The sequence below is a fragment of the Mesoplodon mirus genome, assembly GCF_964341445.2.
Source record: "Mesoplodon mirus genome assembly, chromosome: 7".
Taxonomy (NCBI): domain Eukaryota; kingdom Metazoa; phylum Chordata; class Mammalia; order Artiodactyla; family Ziphiidae; genus Mesoplodon; species Mesoplodon mirus.
The window spans coordinates 94,529,203-94,552,637 of record NC_138983.1 but is presented as its reverse complement, the minus strand read 5'-3'; the positions used below and the strand labels follow the sequence as shown (position 1 = coordinate 94,552,637).

The following is a 23,435-nucleotide window of genomic DNA, read 5'->3' as shown; positions in this document are numbered from 1 at the left end:
TTCAAGTCCCTGCTTTTAATTCCTTTGGATATATACTCTGAAGTAGAATAGCTAGATCGTATGGTAGTTCTGTTTAATTTTTTGAGGAACTGCAATGTAGAAGGGTTCAGATTTCTACACATCCATGCGAATACTTGTTACTTATTATTGTTTTAATAATAGCTATCCTAATGGATGTCAGGCAGTAGCCGTTCTTAATAGCACTGACCTTGGTTGAGAGTTCTGTCATTTTCCAAGTATGTGTACTCCAAAAATACATTCAGATATGGGGAAATATAGTGTAGGTCACTGCACAAGACTTCTAGTGAGGTGAGCTTGTGTCAAAATTCCAATTATCACATGGCTTCCATAAGCCCTATTATGACCTGAAGACCACAGTGATGTTTTGGAACCTCAGGTGTGTAAGTTTATCTTAATAATCTCTGAAAAATTCTGAGTTTTCCACTTTTCCTTCTAAACATTCCCCCTGGACATTGTAAACCCCTTCGAGGTGGACCTGGAGGAAAAACATGATCACACTCTGTCCTTCTGACAATGTTGCAGCAAAGTTCCTGGAGCTGTTGTACCACCTGGTCTCTGGGTTAGGTCTGGGCGAGGCTGTAATTTTCATTCCTGGAAAATCAATGCAGGTTTCTGCTCATTGTGCTTGAATTTTATTTTCATTTATACAGGTCAAGCCTGCTCATCAATGTAATTCCCAGTGTAAATGTGATCAATCTGTTACTGCTGGAAGTCACTTTGGGTCAAAATACTGCCACTCTGCCCTGCTGACCTTTATGATAATTGCACTCACCTTGTTTCTCATATTAAATGCTACCACTTAACCTCTGCTACTTTGTAACCCAATGTTCCTGTTAAAAGGCACGGGGGGGCTTCCCTGGTGGCGCAGTGGTTGAGAGTCCGCCTGCCGATGCAGGGGACACGGGTTCGTGCCCCGGTCCGGTAAGATCCCACATGCCGCGGAGTGGCTGGGCCCGTGAGTCATGGCCGCTGAGCCTGCGTGTCCGGAGCCTGTGCTCCGCAACGGGAGAGGCCACAACAGTGAGAGGCCCACGTACCGCAAAAAAACAAACAAAAAAACCCAAAAAAAACATATGCCACACACACATTCTACAGGTTTCTGCTGATACACGTTAGCAGGATATAGCATTTCTTTTGATGTATATGCTAACTCCTACCAGGGTGGACATTATACTTGCCTACTGGGGCCTGGTAGAATCTGGCTGTAGTTATTAGGATGCAATAAGTGCTGATGTGGGTGGGTCTTGAGAAAAGTAGAAATTTCCTTGAAAACTAACCTATTTAGATAAGGTCTTTAGAGAGATGTTAAGTTAGGGAAGGTTAGTTTCCTCAAATGGGGAGGAAGAAGGGTGGCTTCCTTTGGCGAGGAAACCACAGGAAGATTTGGGTTAAAAATTTTCATATGAATCTGAGTCTGCCTACCTGCACTTATCCTAAATACTCAATATATCCTTATCTTAATACCCAACTCTTCCTGATCAACGTCCTGATATTAATCTGTGAGGCTTAGCACAAATGTACGTTGAACTTGCATTTTAATTCTGCAACCCACACTTTTAGATTTGAAACTTGATCCTCAGCCATGTCTGCTGTGTGGCTCTAAGACATGAGAAAATTTTAAGGCCCTCAGTGTGGCTCTCTGTGTCTTCCCATGCCTCGATCTGAGAGTTTAAACACCTAACACCTTTTAACATTAAGTGTAAACATTTGTAAGCTCTCTGGTGCTATAAGAAGCAGCTAATGGTCCCCGTGGTGCTTGTAGTTATTACTGCTGTAATAGACAAAATCAGCTGCCGCTTGAGATGTAAAAGTATTGTCTTCAACTGGCAATATGTTCAAAGCAAATATTGTCGGTAATTTATTTATTGTTTCCACTACTCGGAAGAAGCACTTGTCTTTGCATTGGCAATGGAGTCACTACTACATTCAAGCTCAAAACTTTATTCCAGAGTCCCATCTTGAGCATCTTTTTCCTGGGATTACTCATGCAGGACAGGAAATCTGCTTCAGGAAGTTTAGAAAGTAGATTTTAATAAAAGGAGCTTGTTTCAAAAGTTATAAAAGCTGGAGTCAAATGAAATAGGAAGGCAACCTAGAGTTTGGAAAGACTGAATCCCCTAAGCAGAACTGGAATGAATGTAGAGACTGCTGGTGGGTGCTGGGAACATGGAGGGAGAAGCCCTTGAGCAGGAATTGGACGCATGAGGGAGACGAAGCCTCAGTTGTATGTACAACTCAAAGAAAGAGGGCATTCTGGGTTCTCCCCTATCCCCTTCCTCCAAACTCTCACCAGTCCTTCCTTTACTCAAAATTAATTGGAAGCTAGTTGTCAGTGAATCCTGGGAAACCGAGTTTTCAGGAGTCAGTCCTCTAAAATAAAAATCAGAGCTGGAAAAAGAAATAGTCTTTCAAAATTATTCACACAAATATGCCATCCCTTTACAATAACTTCTCACATTCCAGTTCACTTGTTCAAATACCCCACCACTATGATAGTACTTTGACGCAAGTCTGTTTACTCCCTTGCTTTCTCCTGATACTGCCTTTGTATCTCCCCTTACTCTCTTACATTCCAATGTCCATTATCTAATAGTGTGTTTGTCCCTAGCCCTGTTCCAGTGTCTTTTAATTATGCTGGATCAACCCAAACCATTGCTTTCTCTTTTCTTGATCTCCAGCTTTCAAAGTCTTCCCAAGTAAAGTGTATAATAGTTTAGATTGTTTGCTTTATAAATTCATGATCACTAACCTAAAAGGTTCTTTAATATTGCCCTTTAATTCTGCTACATTAATCTGGACCCATCATTTCCCACTCTTTACACTTTGTTCTCTCTTTCTGCACTATTCTTTTTTTTTTTTAATCTTTATTGGAGTATAATTGCGTTACAATGTTGTGTTAGTTTCTGCTGTATAACGAAGTGATTCAGCTATTGCACTATTCTTAAATGGCATGTCCCCACCATTTGCTATAATATCAGGAGATAATCTCTTTTAATTCACAGAAAAGAAAAGAAAAAACATGAGGAGAACTTTCCTGTTAATTAACATAATAGAGTTACTACATCTGCTGCCATCTTTATCTCCTTTGGTAATTTAACAGAACAGAAGCTCTATTCCTACTAAACCCAATTCCCTTACTCCTGATTTGGATTGCATCACCTTGCACTCTCTAAGGATCCTTATTTTGTTCAATACCTTCTCTAATCTGGATCTTTTCCACTATCTTTTTTAAACATTCTAAAATCTTCCAAATTGGGAAAAATAATAAAGAAGAGTAAAGCAAAAAAGAAAAGCAAAACCAAACTCACCTTTCTCCACCTGACTTCTGTTACTAATTACCACACTATCTCTTCTTCAAAGGCACAGTTTTTAAAATAATTCTTGAAAATGTTTTTCTATATCTTGGCAATTGTGAATAATGCTTCAATGAACATGAGAGTGCAATCTTTTTGAGATCCTGATTTCAGTTCTCTTATACATATATATATATACACACACACACATATATATACATATATATATACATATATCCATTCAGAAGTGGGATTGCTAAATCATATGATAGTTCTATTTTTAATTTTTCGAGAAGCCTCCATACTGTTTTCCATAGTGACTCTATACCATTTTGTATTCCCACCAACAGTGTACAAGAGATCCAATTTCTCCATATTCTCCCCAGTACTTGTTACCTTTATATTTTTGAAACTAAGCATTCTAACAGGTGTGAGGTGATATCTCTTTGTGATTTTGATTTGCATTGCCCTGATGATGAGCGATGCTGAGTACCTTTTCATATACATTTTGGCCGTTCATATGTGTTCTTTGGAAAATGTATATTCAAGTTCTTTGCCCATTTCTTGATGGAGTTATTTGGTTTATTTGCTACTTAGTTGTGGGAATTCCTTATAAATTTTGGATATTTACCCCTTACCAGATATATGATTTGCAAATATTTTCTCCCATTCCATTGGTTACCTTTCCATTCTGTTGGTTGTTTCCTTTGCTGTGCAGGAGCTTTTTATTTTGATGTAGTTCTACTTGTCTATTTTTGCTTCTGTGGTCTGTGCTTTTGGTGTCATAGCCAATAAATCATTGCCAAGATCAGTGTCAAGAAGCTTTTCCCAGAATGTTCATCAACAGATGAATGGTTCAAAGCATGTAGTATATATTTACAATGGAATATTTTCAACTTTAAAAGAAGAAGGGGGTTCTACCATTGTGGCAACAGGGATGAACCTGGAGGACAATACGCTAAGTAAATAAGCCAGTCACAGAAGGACAAATACTGCATAATTCCATTTATATGAGGTATCTAAAATAATCAGACTCATGGAAGCAGAGAATAGAATGTTGGTTGCCAGGGGCTGGGGAAAGGGAGAAATGGGGAGCTGTTGTTCAACAGGTATGAATTTTCAGTTATACAAGATGAATAAATTCGAGAAATCTGCTGTACAAATAGTGTCTGTAGTTAACAATAATGTTAAGCACTTAAAATTAGTTAAGAGGGTCAATTTCATGTTAAGTGTTCTTACCACACACAGAAAAAATGGGACACAAGGAAGCTTTTGGAGGGGACAGATATGTCTATTACCTTGATTGTGTTAATTGTCTCATGGATTTATGCATATGTCCAAACTCATCAAATAATATACATTAAGCATGTGCCATTTTTTGTGCATCAGTTATACCTCCATAAAGCTGTTTAAAAATGTTTCTCTATATTTGATATCTTCACTTTATGACTTCCTTCTCATGCTTCAACCCACTCCCAATAGAATCCATCTTTTATTACTCCAATAAAAAGGTACTTCATAAGCTATTTCCAAATCCATGGATGCGACGTGAAAATTTTATTTCCTAGTTACTTGACCTGTAAGTAGGATTTGCTTCTGTCTTTGAGACTTGATTTTCCTTGACCCAAAAACTCCTCTGGTTTTCTTCTAATCTCTGCGGCAGTTCATTCTCTATCTTCTTTGCAGGTACGTATGCTTCTCCTCAGACATTAAATGTTGAAATTCTTCAAAATTCAGTTTTAGGCCATTATGTTCTCTCACTCTGGAACTCATAATATGATTTCACAGAAACACACAGCTTCAGTTACCAACTCCATAAACTTTGGACATTTGTGTACCTGAGACCTCTAATCTGAATTCTGTAAATCCAGTTGCCTATTTAACATCTAAATCTGTTCATTTAAAATATACATAAAGCTAAATACTCACGGTCTCCCTAAACTGCCTAATCTCTCCTCCTTCATTTTCATTTGTCTTAGTGTATAGTGACACCATTCACCCAGTTGTATAAACCAGGCACCTAACAATAATCCTTGAGTTCAACCTCTCGCATCAGCCACTATATCCTATCCATTATCAATCTTATCCATTTTACCTCCTAGATACTTCCTTAATCTATCTAATATCCTCTATCTACTCATCGTTGTAAGTGGTAAATTAATGCATGAATATATATTTCCCTGATTGCTTTGCTTGGTACCTATAGTTTTTATGGCAGAAAAATTTATATTAAAAAAAATCCGTTCATCTTCCGTATATCTTCGCTTCTGTTCCTCCATCCTCCTGTCCCCATTTCAAGCAAGTATACAGGACTCCCTAGAAACCTCTTCCTCAGGAAATATGCCATTTCTAAGCCTCAAGGTGTGAAGGAGGAGATTACAAGGCAGTTGGAGGATTAAAAGCCAGTGAGTACAACAAGCACTGCCTGACACTACCTTGTTACTGGATAGAGCCTTGGAGCTGCACCAACTCATTAGAGGGATATAGTTGAGAGAGATATAGGGAAGGCATGTAATAAGCATGAGGTATCTATCTCATCAAATATTTCAGCATCCCAAACATTATAGAGGAACATTTATAAATGGGACATAAAGGTACAGGTGTCCCGGTCTCAGAAGACCAGAAGGACCTCCACAACACTTTCATGTTACAGGGTTTTTATACCACTTTGGTTGTATAAGGTACCTCTAATAATGGCTGAGTCTAAATTCTCTACTTGCTCAGTTATTTAAAGAATTAAATTCATTTAAATCAAGTAAAGAAACAGTAGGTTTATAGCAGCTCATAACTGCTTACTTTTTAAAAAAAATGTATTTATTTATTATTTTTGGCTCTGTGTTGGGTCTTCGTTGCTGCACGCGAGCTTTCTCTAGTTGCGGAGAGTGGGGGCTACTCTTTGTTGCAGTGTGCGGGCTTCTCATCACGGTGGCTTCTCGTTGCGGAGCATGGGCTCTAGGTGCGCGGGCTTCAGTAGTTGTGGCGCATGGGCTCTAGAGCTCAGGCTCAGTAGTTGCAGCACATGGGCTTAGTTGCTCCGCGGCATGTGGGATCTTCGGGAACCAGGGCTGGAACCCGTGTCCCCTGCATTGGCAGGTGGATTCTTAACCACTGCGCCACCAGGGAAGCCCCTTAACTGCTTACTTTATGTAGAAAGGCTGTCACCAATATATGGCAAGAACTTTGCTTGTATAATTTACACTAACTGGTATAATACACCTTCTACAAGAAAACTGAACAAGAATGAACTAGGGAGCAAAACATTTTTATCCTTTGAGCCATTCTGTTTTTAAGGGTTCTTGTAAGCTCTGATGTTTTATCTCTGAGAGAAAGAAAAAAAATTTTTTTAATTGGAAATTTAGAGATTTTTTTTTTAAAACTTAAAATGAAAGATCTTGGTAGTAATTGAGTGTATAGTATTGTGTCATGTTTTATTATTCATTTTATAGAACTAATTGCCCATGTGTTCCTATAATAGGGGAGGAAAAAATAACGGTTTTAGTCCCAGTATAGATATTGCATGATAAAAGGAGAATGATGACCATCTCCATTTCCAAAGGGAGAACAGGAATTCAAAACATGCTATGCCATAAATCGTTTAATTCAGCATTTTAAAATATTTTGAGCATTTTGAACTCAATGTTTTGTACCTTCTAAAAAAGTATAATGTATGTACATAAGTTCCACACATTTAAAATGAGTTGTTAAATTGTTAAGACCTGACTTCTTTCTCAAAATTAAGGTATGCTAGTCGGACCTGAGAATAGCCTCCAGAGGGCGACCAAGTTTCATCCCTGCAAACAATTGCATCAAAATTTAACATTGCTTCCAACAAAAGCAAGGACTTTCTAAAGTTAAAATTTGAAAAGCCAGTGATAATAGTTAATCCTTGAAAAAATACCATGACCCAAAGTCTGAATAGCTCTGCAAATATTGGTTGTTTCAGAAGGAGACCACCTCTAATTTGATGGTTTAGTAGAGCAAGGGCCTTTGAATCTAGACAAATCTCACAAAGCTACTAGATCAGCAGAACTTGTCATCAGTTCACGCATGCTCTGATTTTCCTGCTCACTGAAGTCTACCTCTTCTAAGCACCTTGTATTAGCAGGGTTTGGCTCTTGCATTTCCACAGACTTAAGGCCTTAAATTCAAGGGTCAGCTCTACAAATGGTTGATATATTACTTTGTAAATAGAGTTTCATCTATGGAATGGGATAAATATCTTCCTTATGTCTCATTGTTTTGTGAGTATTAAATTAGATAAATATATGAAAACACTTGACACAATGACTGGTAGGTAAACTTACTTTCTGCCCATTTCTTTTGCCCTCCCTTTTTTTCTCCTTAAATTGAGAAAGATAGGATCTTATTATGTCATTCACTTCAATGTTTTAGTGCTATATCACTCTTCCATTACTTTTCCCCAAAGTATATTTTTAAAAATCTCACAGAAATAAAGTAGTGATTAAGTTTAAATAATTGATATTTCTCAATCCCTAGACACAAGTATATCTAATACAAGTAGGTTTGTTAATCCTTGACTGATAATGACTAGAAAATAAAGAAGTATTTCTAATTGGGCAGTCCATCCAATTGGCTCTCACCGTGTACCAATGGATTATTTTTTTTCTACTTATTTCATCTTTATTAAAGCTACAACACAGAGAACATTAGTTGAGTTTACTTTGTAACTGCCCTTTCTCATTATTCCTGACCTGTATCTAACTAGCAGACAGTTACTTTTGATTCTTCTGAGAAAGTTCCTAAAGCATTGCTTTTCTTTATAAAATAACCTTCCTGAAGGTAATGCTATTTTTAACTACTGATCAAGATGGCCTTAATGTGTCCCTCAGTTTGGCTAAACTTCAGACAGGATTTTTCTTTACCATAGGCCCCTAACCTCCCTTTTCTGAAAACATTTACTTTAAGAAACTTGAAATTATAAATTCTTTCTCTGCCCCTTTGAGATGTAAATTTTCTCCTAGTCACTTGATAATTTTCCAACCCAGAAATGTCTTTCTCAAGGACCTGGGAGTCAGCTCTTTGAAATATAACCTTCAAGAAAGGTATTGCCCTTACTTCCCAGTCTCTGTGGGGAGTATAGGAGCCTAACTTTGATAAGAGCCAAAGCAAACAGAGATGGTCTAATTATATTGACCAACCTCTTCCCCAGCATCCTCTACTATTTTTCCTACAGCTCATCCTGGCATCTAAAAACTTCCATGCCTTTTGTTTCAGCAGAACGGAGTTCAGTCTCTCTCCCCTATTACAGAATCATCTTGAGTAAAGTACTCCTTGCCTGTTTAACCATCTGGTGCAATTTTTCTTTGACATCACTCCATCACATACTCCAAACTGCCTACCACTTTCAGATTAATCTTATAAAACTTTGTATATGTGCTGCTGAAGTGAGCACAATCTTTATAGAACTTTGAATCACTCCCTATTTCCTGTGGCATGAAGCCCACCATTCAAACTTTTCCACAGTCTTATACCTTCCAAACTCATTAGTGTTATCTTCCAATTCCTGAATTCTCTCCTCCAATAATATTAGTACATTTTCTTCCTAAACGTGGCTCTAACATTTCCCCATTTTGAGATTTCATGTGTCTTCTAATTTTTTTAATATTTGGAAATTTTATTATACTGTATTTGCCCATAACAAATAAAATAGAAATTGTTTCAAGTCTTTGCAAATAAATTTAATACAGGGTATTAAGAACACCAGTGATGAAACTTCTGAGAAGTAAAGAAGGGCCACCTAGATAATGGAGTGATTAGTAGGAATAGGAATTTACTTGTACCCCTATGCTGGAAAGGCAAAGTTAAGGAGAGGGTTGTAAAGGTGTCCAGGGCCAGGTTAAATGATCATCAATGTCAGACCATACCAGTTCTGTCTCATTGGAGTTGGAGCCGTGGAAGTTACACAGTTGCTGCTGGAGAATCTTCACAAAGTAGAGGAAGAAAGGGAGAAATCTCATAGCTTATCCCTAAACTTCCATATACCATCAGTTGCTTCTTTTTGGCTGCACCTGATCAGAAGTAAGCTGCCTGTATGAGTCTGCTATCATGTGATACAAAACAGATTCAAGAAGGAACAATGACTAAATTCAAGAAAAAGCAGTTCCAAACTAGTATTTTTGCTTGAATGTTGTGCAACAGTTTGTTTTCTGTATTTTTTCTAACTTTATTGAGATGTAATTGACATATAGCATTGTGTAAGTTTAAGGTGTACAACCTGTTGGTATGTTACATGTTGTGAAATGATTACCACAGCAGAGCTAGTTAACACACCTCCGTTACCTCGCATAAATACCATTTTTTTTGGTGAGAACATTTAAGATCTCTCTTAGCAACTTTAAAGTATATAATACAGTTCTGTTAACTGCAATCACCATGCTGTAGATTAGATTCCCAGAAATTCATGTGCTAACTGGATATTTTACCCTTTGGTCAACATCTCCCCATTTCCCCCAACCCTAACCCCTAGCAACAACCATTCTATTCTCTGTTTCTCTGGGTTTGGCTGTTTTAGAGTCTACAATTTAGTTACATCATACAGTATTTATTTTTCTCTCTCTGACTTATTTCACTCATCATAATGCCCCAAGGATCCATAAATGTTGTTGGAAGTGGCAGGATTTTCTTCTTTTTCGTGGCTGAATAATATTCCATCTATGTACCTACCATATCTTCTATATCCATTTATCCATGTATGGACACTTTGGTTGTTTCCATTTCTCGGCAATTGTGAATAATGCTGCAATGAACGTGCGAGTGCAGATATCTCTTTGAAATAGTGATTTCATTTCCTTTAGATATATATATACCCAAAGCAGGATTGCTAATGTATGGTAGTTTTCTTTTTAATTTTTTGAGGAGACTCCATATTGTTTACCATAGCGGCTGTACCAATTTACATTCCCACCAACAGTGCACAAGGGTTTCCTTTTCTGCATGCTTGTCAACATTTGTTACGTCTTAGTCTCTTTGAGGTGATATCTTGTTGTAGTTTTGATTTGCATTTCCCTGGTGATTAGTGATGTAGAGCATCTTTTCATGAACCTGTTGGTGATCTGGATGTCTTCATTGGAAAATTTTTTATTCAGTTCTTCTGCCCAAGTTTTAATTGAATTGTTTGAAAATCTATATCTATCTATATCTATATATCTACATATAGATATAGATATAGATATAGCCACTGTATGAGTTCCTTATATATTTTGGATATTAACACCTTATCACGTACATGATTTGAAAATATTTTCTCCCATTCTGTAGCTTGCCCTTTCATTTTGTTGATTGTTTATTTTTCTGTGTAGAAGCTTTTTAGGTTGATGTAGTTATATAACAAGTTGTATAACCAGTTGTATATAACAAGTTATATAACAAGTTGTATTTCTCTTGGTGATTTTAAGATTCCCTTGTTATCTTTAACGTTGACATTTTAATTTTAATATTTCTTGGTATGGATCTCTTTAGGTTGATCTGCTTTGGAGCTCTCTGGGCTTCCTGTATCTGGATGTCTGTTTCTTTCCCCAGGTTAGGAAAAGTTTTCAGATATTATTTCTACAAATGTTTCCTGCCCCCTTTTCTCTTCTCCTTCTGCAGTTCCTATAAGGTGAATGTTATTCCATTTGATGTGCCATAAATCCCTTAAGCTTTATTCATTATTTTCATTCTTTTTTCTTCCTTATTCTCTGATTGGATGAGTTCCTCTGACCTGTCTTTGAGTTCACCTATTCTTTCTTGTGCTTCATCTACTGTATTTCTAAGTTCAGTTATTGCATTCTCCAGTTCTGTGACTTCTATTTGGAACTTTCTTATATCTTCTATTTCTTCGTTGAAGTTCTCACTGTTTTCATCCATTTTCCTTCTGAGTTCAGTGAGCATTTTTATGACCATAACTTTGAACTCTTTATCAAGTAAATTACTTATGTTCATTTCATTAAGATTTTTTCCTGAGGTTTTATTTTGTTCTTTTTTTGGAGTATAGTCCTCCCTTTCTTCATTTTGCTTGACTCTCTGTGTTGGTTTCTATGCATTAAGTGAAATAGCCACATCTCCCAGTCTTGAAGAGCTGTGTGACAGATGAACCTTGTCATTTAACCCTGTCTACTCTTGGTTGCCTCTCAAACCTTTGTGATTGTCTAAGCAGTTTATTTTTAATAGACCTGGCACACCATCCCAGCAGTTGAGGGTGTGCCAAGACAAATGAGCAACCCAAAGTGGAGGATCTCGGGCAGCACCTAGATTTAGGTTGATAGGAAGCCAGAAAACTTGGTAACAGCTTTTAAAGAATGCAAATATATTTAGTCTTGTGAGATTGCAAGTGGAAGCCCTGCTGCGCCCCAGAAGCAAGCAATCTGAAGGTGTTCCCTGGGGAGCAGTCACAAGAAAACAGTGCTTCAGATAAGTGTACAAGCTCCATTCTGGGAGATACCAGTGAACTGTAGTAAGGCAGAGTGAGGGTGGAGAGATGGCACCCCAGCCTACCTTCCCCGAGAGCACATCCGTAGCCTCTAGATGTGTGCTGAACCTGAAGCCTGCTCTTAAGTCTTGTCCCTACTAGCAAATAGGCCTTTTTCATGTAAAGGCTGGGGCTGTGTCTCAGTCTGATGGGTAGTGGTACATCCTGGGGGTGGTATCCTGCCAAGAACTGTCTCTCCAATTGTTACAGTCCCATGGGACCCAGAAAAGAAATCCCTCCTGGCCTCCAGAGCCAGGTGATCAAGGAGCATCCCCTGAGTGGAGGCCACAAAAATGGGATCTCCTGTCTTGGAGATTCTGGCTCTCTGGAGCACATCAGAAGGAAAGTGTGAAGATGATGCTTACTGGCTGAGTGAGGCGGTGGGAAGAGTGCAAAGATGACACCATTTGAATAAAGGGAAAGAGGGAAAAGAAGAAAAGAAGAAAAAAATATATATATATATAGCAAGACAGAGGAAGAGCAGGGAAGAAGGAGCCAGCTGGCTGGAGCACAAAGCTGTCACCTGCAGGAAAGGAAAAAGGGGAAAAAAGATGGCACCTTTCAGTTTTATCAAGGCAGAGAGAGAGCAGGAAGATGGCACCCGCCAGCCTCTGTCCCTGGGGAGTATTCCAGCAGGCCCCTGTTCCTCAGATTAATGCTTTAAAATTGGGAAGTGAGTCTCTTTCACCAAAAGTCAGAGTGCTTTTCAAAGGGCTGCTTCTACACTTGGCCCTGGGACAGGTGAGTCTGTGCACAGGCCCTTTAAGAGCTGTTCCTCAGTTCACCACAGCCCTGTGGGTCTCATGGGATGTGCCTTGTTGGTCTTCAAAGTCAGATGTTTTGAGGGTCTATCTCTCAGGTGCCAGCCTTAAAATTTGGAGTGCCCAATGTGGGGTCCATACCCTTCACCTCTCAGGAAGAAGCTCCAGGTTTTGAGTTCCTTCCTAATTGTGTGTCTCCACACCAAGGATGGGGTTTATGGCAAAATTGTGTCTCAGCCTTTCCTACTTGTTTTGATGTGGTTTCCCTCTGGTTTTCCTGATGTGAAGGGGTTGCTCCACCATCTTTTAGTTTTCTTCAGAGGAAATTTTTCCATATGTAGCTGTAGCTTTGGTGTGTTTGTGGGAGGAGGTGGGTTCAGGATCTTCCTATGTTGCCATCTTGAACTGGAACCTATTTACTGTGTTTTAAATTTTGGTTTTCAATCGTTCAGTTTGTTACTAGTATATGGAAATATGATCAATGTTGTGTATTAATGTTTATGTATTGATTTTATATTCTGAGATCCTGCTAAAGCAAGTTATTATAATTTATTATGAGTCTACTTATACATTCCTTGGAATTTTCTATGTAGACAATTATGTCATCTGTAAAGAATGACAGTTATATTTCTTCTTTTCTAATATGTATGCCTCTTTTTTCCTTTTCTTGCTGTACTACACTAACTAGAATCTAAAGTACTAAGTTGAAAACTAAGATTAGAGTGGACATTCTAACCTTGTTTTTGAACTCAGGGAAAAGCATTCATTCTTTCACCATTTGATGTGATGTTAGAAGTAGGTTTTTTGTAGATGTTCTTTATTAGGTTGAGGTAGTGACCTTCTATTCCTAGTTTTCTGAGCATTTTTAATATGAATGGGTGTTGAATCTCGTTAAATGCCTGTTCTGTATTAATTGGTGTGACAGTATGTGTTTCTTCTTTAGACTCAATATGGTAGATTACATTGATGATTTTTTACCATTGAACAAGGCTTGCATCCCTGGAATAAATTCCACTTGGTCATAGTCTATTATTCATGTGGATTCTGATGGTAGGTATTTTTGTGGATTTCTTCTAGTAGGGTAAATTATGGTTCCCCAAAAACGTCCGTGTTTAACCCCTCGTATGACAATATGTGAACGTTACCTTGTATGGAAAAATGGACTTTGCCGCTGTGACTAAGTAAAAAATCTTGAGATGAAGAGATTATCCTAAATTTTCTGGGTGGGCTATATATAAACACAAAGAGCTGTATAGGAGGGACACAGGGAGAGTCAGAGCTGGAGAGACCATGTGATGAGGGAAGCAGAGATTAAAGTGATGCACTTTGAAGATGGAAGAAGGGACTAATTCCAAGGAATGCAGGCAGCCTCTAGAAGACAGAAAGGGAAAGGAAACAGATTCTCCTGTAGGGCTTCAAAAGGAACAAGCCCTGAGACACCTTGACTAATATCAGACTACTAAGCTGCAAAAACTTTCTTTCACAAAGGGTCAAGGAGGGCTGGGAGCACATATGTGCTGCCCACCTGGACAGAGGGGGACCTGTGAGGCTGACCTACAGATTCTGTGGAGGTGGAGAGACATGAGCCCCTTTCTTCTCCAAGCTCTTTGCAGGGTCCAGCAGAGAGTCAGGCCACCTGTGGAAGCCTGCGGCCCCAGTTCTGCATGCTGGTGGTGTAGGGGTCGTGTTCAGGGAGTCTCTGTTGTCCTAACACCTGCCTGGGTCCTGGGGAAGGAATCAGAACTCAGAAGCAGGAGAAGAGCCTTTGGCCAGCAGGGAAGGGGGGGTGAGGCCCAGGGCAGGTCCATAAAAGATCAGAGCACCTCAGTGCTTTAGGAGGAAGGGGCTTCAGAGGTGGGCCAGCACAGGCTGTGACAGAGGCTAAGCAGACTGGGAGGGGAGGCACTTCCGGGAGACAGCAGGGGTCTACTCCCTGCCCCTCATTGTTTGCTCGTCTCACTCTAATGAGGGGGTCATTTCCCCTGCTCTGATGATTCGAAGCCTCTGCTGGCACCCACAGGACGGTGACTGAGGCCTTCACACTCCTCAGCATGGATCCCAGCTCCCACTCAGATCTGGGGCCACAGACACCTCTCCCACACCCTGCCGCCCCTGTGAGCAACCTGTTCTTGTGAAACGTCGTCATAGTTTGTTAGGAGGATCTGTTTTCTATGGGGATACAAACCAGTGTTGATACCAGTACACACACATGTCCAGCCATGGGTGCAAAGGGAAGGGACAGTAGTTCTGGGGTGTCTTTGCAGACCCGTAGGCCCCTAACGCCAGTCCCCACAGCCACAGCCAGATGGGTCCTCCTCCCTCAGTTGAACGAGATGCTGCTGCACAGAAATCCCACAAGTTCCACAAAGGGGCCCAACTGTCCTTTCCCTTATACAGACCTTTAACGGGTGCCCCATGAATTTCCCCACACCCATTCCCCTTGTTGCATCCTCATTGGGATTAAGAGGTAGCTGCCTCCACCACTCTCCACATTGCAATAATCCCAGTGGAACTAGAGGATGCTCCCGCTACGATGAGGCAGACAGTCCTGTCCCCATGGCCAAGACTTTTCGTCTCTGGTCAGGCCACCCACACAGGAAACCCTAGATGAGCGGAGGGTCATCCCAGCGCCGTTGTCTGGCTGCTTCAGGAAAGCAGAGAGAAGCTCCATAATGACAAGGGCCGTCTCCAGGCTCCATGCTAGAAACTGGTGAGTGTCCAGAGGGCTGAAAGGCACAAGAGCAGCTCTGCCTCCCCAGAAGGTCCAGGGATGCAGAAGACGGTACAGATGCCCCAGAAGGGCCCTAGCCAAGCAGGCGTTAGAGAAGGGGCTGATGAGGGGGTCCCTGGGGAAAGTGAGAGCTGTGCGTTCCCAGGGGCAGCCTGAGGAGTCCTTGTCTATGTGGAGGAAAGGTGTGGCCACCTGTAGACCCAGAGCTCCTGTGACCTCCCTCATCCTTCCTTCCTCTCAGGATCGCTCTCTGTGGAGCAGCTCAACACCAACAAGATGACAGTGGCCTGAGAGCATTTCCCACGAAAACGATCTTTGTTCACAGTTTACATACATCACTCCAAAGGTCCTGCTCCCACCCACACCTGGCCACACCCACCTCCCCCACCTCCCTAACCCCCCACAATCCCGCTCCCCCTCCCCACCCTGGTGGTCCTGCCCCCCTCCCTTCCCCCCACATCATCCAGGATCAGCACTGGGAGGAGGAGGAGCCCCTAGGCTCCCCAGGGGGCTGCCCTGGGGCCTCGCCCTGGAGGGCCGGCCCAGCTGTTCCCTACTGGCTGCAGTGCTTCTTCCTCCTCTTCCCACGCTTCTTTGTGTCAAACGGGTCACGCTTTCTCTTTCTCAGCTGTGAGGGGCGAGCCAGCCCCAGAGCCAAGGCTGGCCTCCCAGAGACGCCGAGGCCAGCCCCGGGGATGGGCAGCTTCTCAGCAGCGGCTGGGCGTCCACACACAGCCCGCTTCCTCGACTTGGGAGCGGCTGGTGGAGCTGGGCTGAGGCCTCTTCTCTGAGAGGAGGGGGACTGGGGAGCACTCTGGGCCCCCCAACCTCCAGAGGAAGCCAGGGCTGAGACATGGGCAGGACTGAGGGACATCCCGAAAGGCACCAGTATATTCTGAGAGTCTACGATGAAGACGCTTTGGAGCACCTCCTCGTTCTCACTGGACCCGTCCCCGGGCACTCGGGCCTCCCGAAGAGGAGAGGCCTTTCTGAGAACAGATGCATCCCTGGATCTCAGTAGAGGGCCGGTGCGCCTTTGACCCTGGGGAGGGGAGAGCCGTACGGGCCGGAATATAGAGAACTCCTGACGTCCTCCAGAGGGAACAAAGACTTTGGGCCTGCACAGGGCAGTGTCTGTTTGGATGAGCCTATGAAGAGCCTCAGAATCAATCTCTGGTGGGCAGGCTTCATCACTGACCCCTAGATGGGGGTCTTGGTCGTGCCTCTGGGCACCTTGGCTGGCGTCGGACTCAGAAGGACTTGAGGCCATTCCGGGTGCACTGTGACTCGGGGCTGCCCGCACACCGTCGTCCTCTTTCAAGGCCAGGAGTCGTTTCTGCACCAGCTGGTAGGAGGGAGGAGGACAGTGACGGCTCCACACACACGTGTGAGAGGAGGAGCACTGGGCAGTGGGACAATGGCCCTGGGGGGGAGGAGGGGACGGGCGACCCCAGGACTTGAATCCAAATACAGACACTGTGGCAGTCCTGCCATCCTCCTGCAACTGATTCCCAGCTTTGTGACCTTCCCTCCCCTCCCGGCTCCCTATCCTCTCCTTCCTTTCACCCTGCACTGCACCCACCCCAGAACGGGCCCTTCCCCATGCCAGGCGTCCCAGGCAGGGGAGGGATGGACAGCGCTATGTGGCCCTCCTGTTCTGGGGCCCTATCTCTCCCCTATTCACTGGGGTCCCTCCGTGCCCTGGTCTTCCTGGGTGTCCCTTGTGTCCCCTATTCTACCGGGGATCCCTCCCTCCTCTGGCTCCCCTGGGTCATCTGGGTTCCCCTGTCCCCTGGATCACCTGGGGTCCCCCTCCCGTGGGGTCCCCTGGCTCCCTGAGTGTCCCTCTCCCTCCCCTGTCTCACTTCTTCGGGGGTGAGCCCTTCCTCCTGCTCCAGCTCCTTCTCTAGGGCCAAGAGATCCAGCTGTGGGTCTGGGGAAAGCAAATCTGCCAGGAATCCAGGGTGAATGACTGCCTCCACCTAGAACAGAAAGAAGAGGCTGTGAGCATCCTTGGCCAGGAGTGGCCTGTGAGACAAGAAGGCCAGGAGGGAAAGTGAAAAGCAGAGACCCACCCCACTCTCCTCCACAAGGCGGGGATGGTCAGCGCGCACACACACACACACACACACGCAAACATGCACATACACAGTCACACACAAAAGAGCACATATACAGAGGCACAAACACAGACACAAAGGCATACACACAGATAGACACAAACATATACACACAAACATCTGCGTAAACCTCCCCTAACACCAGGCTCAGGAACAAGGAGCTGAGCTTAAGTCCCAACGGCCTGAGCAGAACCCAGATCTTGGGTGCTGAGAGTTCCATGCCCTGGCATCTTGCAGACCCCAGTCTCCAGGCCTAGCCTACTTTGGTGACAAAGTCCTCCTGGGAACACAGCTTGTCGATGTAGCTTAAGAGATCCGGGTCCGAGTAGGTGCCGTCCTCTTCCTGCTGCAGCTCATTTCCGTCCTCTCCCCATTCTGCATCTGAGTCGCCTGTGGCTGAGTGGACGGGCCCCACCAGCACCTCCATGATGTCCATATACTCCCTCACAGCCTCAGGTGGAATCTCCTCGGGTGCCTTGGGCTCCGGGGGTCGCTGGGACCTGTGTGGCTTCGGGCGGGAGGGCTGGGCGCTGGGGCCGGACATGCTGGGAGCACAGGCTGAGGCAGAGCAGGAGGAAGGGGAGGAAGGTGAGGGGCTCCCGGTCCACCTCCTGACCACCGAGCGCACGCTGGTGAGGGCATTGTTGGGGGACATTGATGTGGGTGTGGGGGGGTCAGGACCACCTGAAGCTTCATGCACAGTTGGAGGGGGGCGGTAAGGGGGCATCTAAGAGAGTCACATGTAAGGAAGTGGGGAACCTCCAATTTTCCAGGGGTGTCCCCATCAAGCCCACTTCTTAGGCAGACTTTGTGTGCAGTCCTTTGACAGGGAGGCGTGAGAGAAATTACAAAATTGACCAAGTCAATACCCCGTAGTGACAAAGGGCATCTGAGACCCCACCCCCCACCCCCCGCCTCGGTGGTTGTTTTGCTTGAAAGACCAATGCCCCTGTCTTGAAGGAAAATGATCCACATGGGAACAGTGGCCAACCCTGGGCCCCTGTTACCTGTGCGTTCAACTCCAGTGGGAACCTGGGTGGCTGGCTGAAGGCCCACTTTCGGGGCTGGGGGCCCCCGAGGATCCAGCTTCGGTGGGGCTGGAGGAGGCAGGCCCTGCGCGCACTGCATCCACTGCAACTGCTGAACCTGCATCTCCTCCTCGGCCTCAAATTCCATGAACCTGGGGAGTGACGGAGGCACAGGCCACCCTGAGAAAATGGCCTGGGTTCTGGAGCCCAACAAAGGCAGCCAAGAATGAGGGATTGGGAGAGGATGTGCCTTGGGGCTGTCAAGGCCCTGTGAGGTGCTGTCCACAGCAGAGAGCTGCTCCTGGAACTGATACAAGATCTGGGACCCTTCCTGCCTCACCAGCACTGGAGAGCATTCAACAGCATAGAGCCAGGTCGCTGCACTGAACCAGGTCAACGGGACACGTGGCTGACCCAGGGGGCACCCTCCTCATGCCCCCCATCCAGAGCCACATGAAGGGCTGACAGCCAGAGGCTGGAACAGGCATGTGTTCCCCACAGGGGTCCTTGCCCAAATCCAGGACCCTGGGTTGGGACTGAGAGTTCTGGAACGTAGACCTGGAGACAGGGCTCAGGAGAGGCTGGACGATGTGGATGCTGAGCTTAGAGGACAGGCCTTCCTTTCCTCTGAGAGGTGCTTGTTTGTTTGGTTTTGTTTCTTAAACCAAGGGGATTACCGTGGAGCAAACACTGGAAGGGCCAGAGACCCTTGGGCTGATGACAGCTGGCTTCCCCAGCCTCTTGAGGGATGCCAGGGTACCCACTCAGGCCACTTTTCGTGAGGAGAGGGGGTCCCAAATGTATGTCAGTGGCCGCCAGCCAGCCACCACTAAGGAAGCAGCAGGCTGGCAGGTGGAGCTCTTTCCCCAGCCCAGCCCATATGGCCGGAGATGGACCCCTACTGGACTCACAGCTTCACCCTGCCCCGTCCTGAGACCTTCATGTCAGGGCACGGGTAGGTCAAACTCAGGGGAGGGCAGAGCTCGTGGTGGAGGAAGGACAGAAGACCCAAACTCTCAAGGTGAGGGAGGGGTTTCTGGAGGACTGTAGGGCCTCTGGGCTGCGGGCCCCCCGTTTCGAGCGACAGCCCTTCTCCTTTGTCCTCTCTGATGAGCACCCCCACGGCCAGACCCTGCCCTCACCCACTCGCCTCACCCCCCACGCAGCCCCTGGGCCCAGGACGCTGACTCACTTTTGCGCCATCTCGTAGTAGATCATCCGGTCAGAGTTGCTAATGTGCTGCCATTCCTGCACGGCCCTGCACAGTCCCTCCTCCAGTGTCATGGTGGGCTTCAGGCGGGCCAGGGATCGAAGCGCTGGGCTGTAAGCACTCGGGGTCAGTCTCTGTGCCCAGCCCAGCCCCCACCTGCCTGACCCCACCCACCAATGTGGACCACACATCACTCATCACAGCATGACTGAGCAACAGGAGAGTGAGAGGCAGGTGTCCGGGAGAGCAGAGACAAGCCTTCCCGGCTACGGCTGTCACCACCTCACACTCACTCGAGGATGACCATCCACTCCCAGGCTACAGCTGGGACACTGTGCCTTGGGGAGCTCTTTTCCTCTTCAAGGCTGCCTTTTCATAATAAAAATCACCATCATCAATGAGGCGTGGCATGTGCCAGGCAATCTGCTCACACTTCGTAGATTAGCCCAAGGAGTCTTCTGCACGGTCCTCTGAATGAAGTGTGGTTGTCCCCTTTTTACGAGGGACCGGAGGTTTAGGATGGAAATGCCTGCCACGCTCACAACTCTAGTGGGAGAGAGCCCATGCCCTTAGGAGAGCTCTACTATCACGCTGTTCCTAGTGGAATTCTCCACATCAACGAAGTCAAGGCGTGCATGAAGCGCTCTCCTGGGCCCCGTGCTCCTCCCCCTTCTCCGAAGTGACCTCCCCGGCCATGTACACTCAGGTGCTGTATGAAAGGAGACGTCAGCACAGGAGAGTGTGGCATCCACTCCTTGGCTCCTCAACTTACACCACGACCCTCTCTGACTGCAAGTCTTCAGGCCGTATTACCAGGAGAATCATGGAAGAGCAAGCTGGCTAGACTCACAGGGGGGTGGGGTCAGTTGAGATAAGGCACATTTCAGTCATGATGTCATGGACTGGCAGGCTCGCCCATATGACCGACAGTGTGCCTTCTCATGGCGTGGACATCGCCCTCACACCTTGCTTCCAGTATCCCTAGAAACCTAACCTGCGAGTCCATCCCCAGTTCCTCTTTATCTAAGAGCTCCGATAAGCTCATGACCCCCTGAGCGTTCACTCACATGAGAAAGCAGGAAAGAGCTTCCGCATCAGGCCTCTGGGGAAGGTGTCTCCGGGCCAGTGGCTTGAGGCGCTGCCACCGTCGGAAGTTACTGTACACGCTCTGGTGGTTAGAGCAGTCCTCCTGCGAGGCATAGGGCTGGTTGGTGTCCAGGCTGCCCTCCCTGGAAGTGCCATGTGGCCATGGCCCAGAGTTCACTGGGCGAATGTTAGGGGCCATCTGGGCAGCTGGTGGTGGAGCTTGAGGAGGAAAGCCTAGGGTCCAGCCTCCCTTGCCAGCCTGAGTAACTCCAGCAGCTGGAGCAGTCACAATGGTCTCCATCGCAGGGGTTGCTAAGAATATGGGTGCAGGACATGCAGCACTCCCGCTGAGGGCCCCTGGAGCGCTCCAGTTGAGGGGGCCCTGAGGAACGATAAAGGTCTGAGTCTGGGGGGCCTGCACTGGCCTCCCTTGTGACCTGACTTGTACAGTGAAGTTGCAAGCCCCAGGGGCACCAGGGCCACAGCCACCATTAGCCACCAAAGGCATCCTGGGGAAAGCTGGCAGCCACAGGCTGCTGCCGGGAGGGAATGCGGGGGCGATGAGAGGTGGCAGGTGCTGCTCCCAGGGTGGCCAGTGCTGGGCGCCAGGAACGGGTGGAGGAAAGGACACTGCCGTGAAAGTAGACAAGGAGGCACCGGGGTTCACGGTGACATCCGTTCCCAGCAGTGCAGATGCTGTTGAGGCAAAGGAGAGGAGTGAATGGAGGAGGAGAATGGGCAAGTGGGACTGAGGCTTTCTGCGGCATCAGAGTGTAAATCTCCACAGATGAGAGACTCTTGGACAAGGGAAACTGCAGCGTGCAACTGTCTTCAAGTGATTTTCATGCCCTGACCTCCAGTTGAGAATTATTCCACTCGTGACCCCACGCCCATCCACCAAGCTCCCTGACCCCTGCCTGCCGAGAAGAAACTGCCTCAGCAAGCACTCACTTGGAGAGCCTCCCTAAGGCACACCCTGGCACCTAAGCCTCACAGGCTGTCTCCCAAGACCTGGAGCTGTGTGGACATCCGCTCTGTGAGAAATGCCCCTCAGCCGGCGTACTAGCAGGTAGGGGCCTTCTGCAAGGTAAGTTCTAGGCCCCCAAAGGCCCTTTGTGGACAGGCACTGTGTAAAATATTAGGGCCCCACCTCTTCCTCAGTCCTCCTTTTCCTGATGCTCAGTATAAATCCCCTCTTTCTTTCCTAGCCTCACAAAACAAAACAAAATGCTGGAAAATATCTCTAATGGAATCCTGATACAAACCCATGACACTGGCCCAGAAAGCACCTGCATCTCCGAACAACCCACAGCAGATACGTAACATGGGCCAGGTCCTGCCACCCCTTCCCCAGTGCCCAGAGTCACTGTCATCAGTCAGGAGTTCTGTTCCTAGGGGCTTGGCGTGGTCTGAGAAGTAGGCGCGTGTCCCTTAGATTCTGTCATTTCACAGCCAGTGATGGCTGCAGAGGATTAAACAAGGGCCAGGGAATTGTCATGTTACATTGGTCGTGGGAGTATAGACTGCCTGTGGTCCTTCCCCTTCCAGCTCCCAATAACGGAGAGACAATCTGAGATGCAGGCATAAGCCAGATGCCATGGCGATCAAGTTGTCTGAAACACATCCCTGTTCAGGAGAACAAGGTACACACCACGGTGCACCTAACTAACCGGAACAGATGTCATAGGACGTTTAATAGTAACACAGAAGATCATCTTCCTGATCCTGGGCTACACTCCTTCCCCCTTTAAAAGAGGAAGCAGCCTTCATAGACATTCCACCCGAACCAACCCCACTCCACATCTGTTCCCTGTCCATGAAGGAGTGACATGAAATAGGAACAAACTCTTCCTCTCAAGGCAGCCTGAGGGTCCACCATGAGATACGGGACAAGATGAAGTAGGTCTGAAGTACTGCCATTCCACAAAAGGAAGAACAATTCAGAGCAACTCAGGAACCTGAGCCCTCTCTTGGCTGAAGTTACACGTAACGGTTGCCCATCCCCTGTTGAATCCAAGGCAACAGTTACCTGAACTGACAAGTGAGCTCTGGGCTGGGAGGAGTGGACGAGGTGTGGGCTGCGGCAGTTAGAGTAACCCCCTGCCTAGCTCTCGGAGAGGACACTTCACTGCAGGTGTGGCCACACACAGCCCCATTGAATAGTTTTCTCACCAAGACCATCTCTCCCCACGGCCCCCTGAGATATAGTATGCTCCTGTTCAAATCCCTTTGAAAGATATGGTGAGGCAAGCTTCAGGTGCCTCAGGAACACAATACAGCTCTAGGCTTTCCTCATGACCCTCCCTGTGTCACCACCAGGACATCACACACATCCTTACACACACGTTTCAAAGTGGCTTGTCTCCCTTCTAGAAAGAATCAGACTGCTGCCATCCTTTCTCCATTGCCAGGGCAATTCCTCTTGATCCACCTCCAACGACCCCTCCTCCCCAGGGCAGTCTCAGGTTTCTTCAGGCTCCCCAGTCTCCCCAGGTGAAATGTCCTTGTGCGTCCAGTGCTCTCTTCTCCCTCTACTTCAGTCCAGCTGTGTGCCCACAGTTAAGTGTAACGTGTGAACCTGAAGGATGTGAGGATGGCAGGGTCTCTGAGAACACACCCCCAGCCTATAGGCTTACCTCCTATTGAAGCCATCCTGCAGGCTTGGGCACGGACTACTGCTGCCTGGTAGCCTCAATGAGAAAAGTCAAGACCAGGAGC

General features: G+C 46.0%; 3 protein-coding genes and 1 pseudogene across 9 annotated transcripts in view; 2 read left to right on the top strand and 2 right to left on the bottom strand.

Annotated features, from left to right (window-relative positions):
* The window catches only part of LOC309808885 (centrosomal protein of 78 kDa-like), a 525,691-nt pseudogene that overhangs the window by 104,565 nt on the left and 397,691 nt on the right, over nucleotides 1-23,435 (top strand). The gene's annotated exons all lie outside the window — the stretch shown is intronic.
* The window catches only part of LOC309807663 (uncharacterized protein), a 149,528-nt gene that overhangs the window by 110,997 nt on the left and 15,096 nt on the right, over nucleotides 1-23,435 (top strand). The window contains exon 5 of one of the 6 annotated variants that reach the window (XM_082627510.1): nucleotides 15,127-15,208. The exons of 4 other annotated variants lie outside the window; for them this stretch is intronic. In XM_082627510.1, coding sequence (XP_082483636.1) covers nucleotides 15,127-15,149 — 23 coding nt within the window. In that variant the 3' untranslated portion in view covers nucleotides 15,150-15,208. Of the gene's footprint in view, nucleotides 1-13,485; nucleotides 14,462-15,126; nucleotides 15,209-23,435 lie in introns of those variants that run through there. One more of the 6 variants, XM_082627511.1, reaches the window with a different exon arrangement.
* Nucleotides 15,605-22,898, bottom strand: LOC309808067 (NUT family member 2G-like; the record flags this gene model as incomplete). Its single annotated transcript, XM_082628075.1, has 6 exons — nucleotides 15,605-16,618; nucleotides 17,139-17,255; nucleotides 18,672-18,804; nucleotides 19,614-19,711; nucleotides 20,698-21,475; nucleotides 22,747-22,898. The coding sequence occupies 6 exons, from the start codon at nucleotides 22,896-22,898 to the stop codon at nucleotides 15,827-15,829; spliced, it is 2,070 nt and encodes a 689-aa protein (XP_082484201.1). The 3' UTR covers nucleotides 15,605-15,826.
* LOC309807672 (NUT family member 2G-like) lies at nucleotides 17,244-19,340 on the bottom strand. The gene is made up of 2 exons (XM_082627521.1): nucleotides 18,401-19,340; nucleotides 17,244-17,951 (listed from the first exon to the last, which is right to left on the bottom strand). Exons 1-2 carry the CDS (start codon nucleotides 18,567-18,569, stop codon nucleotides 17,647-17,649), a joined length of 474 nt encoding a protein of 157 aa, XP_082483647.1. The 5' UTR covers nucleotides 18,570-19,340; the 3' UTR covers nucleotides 17,244-17,646.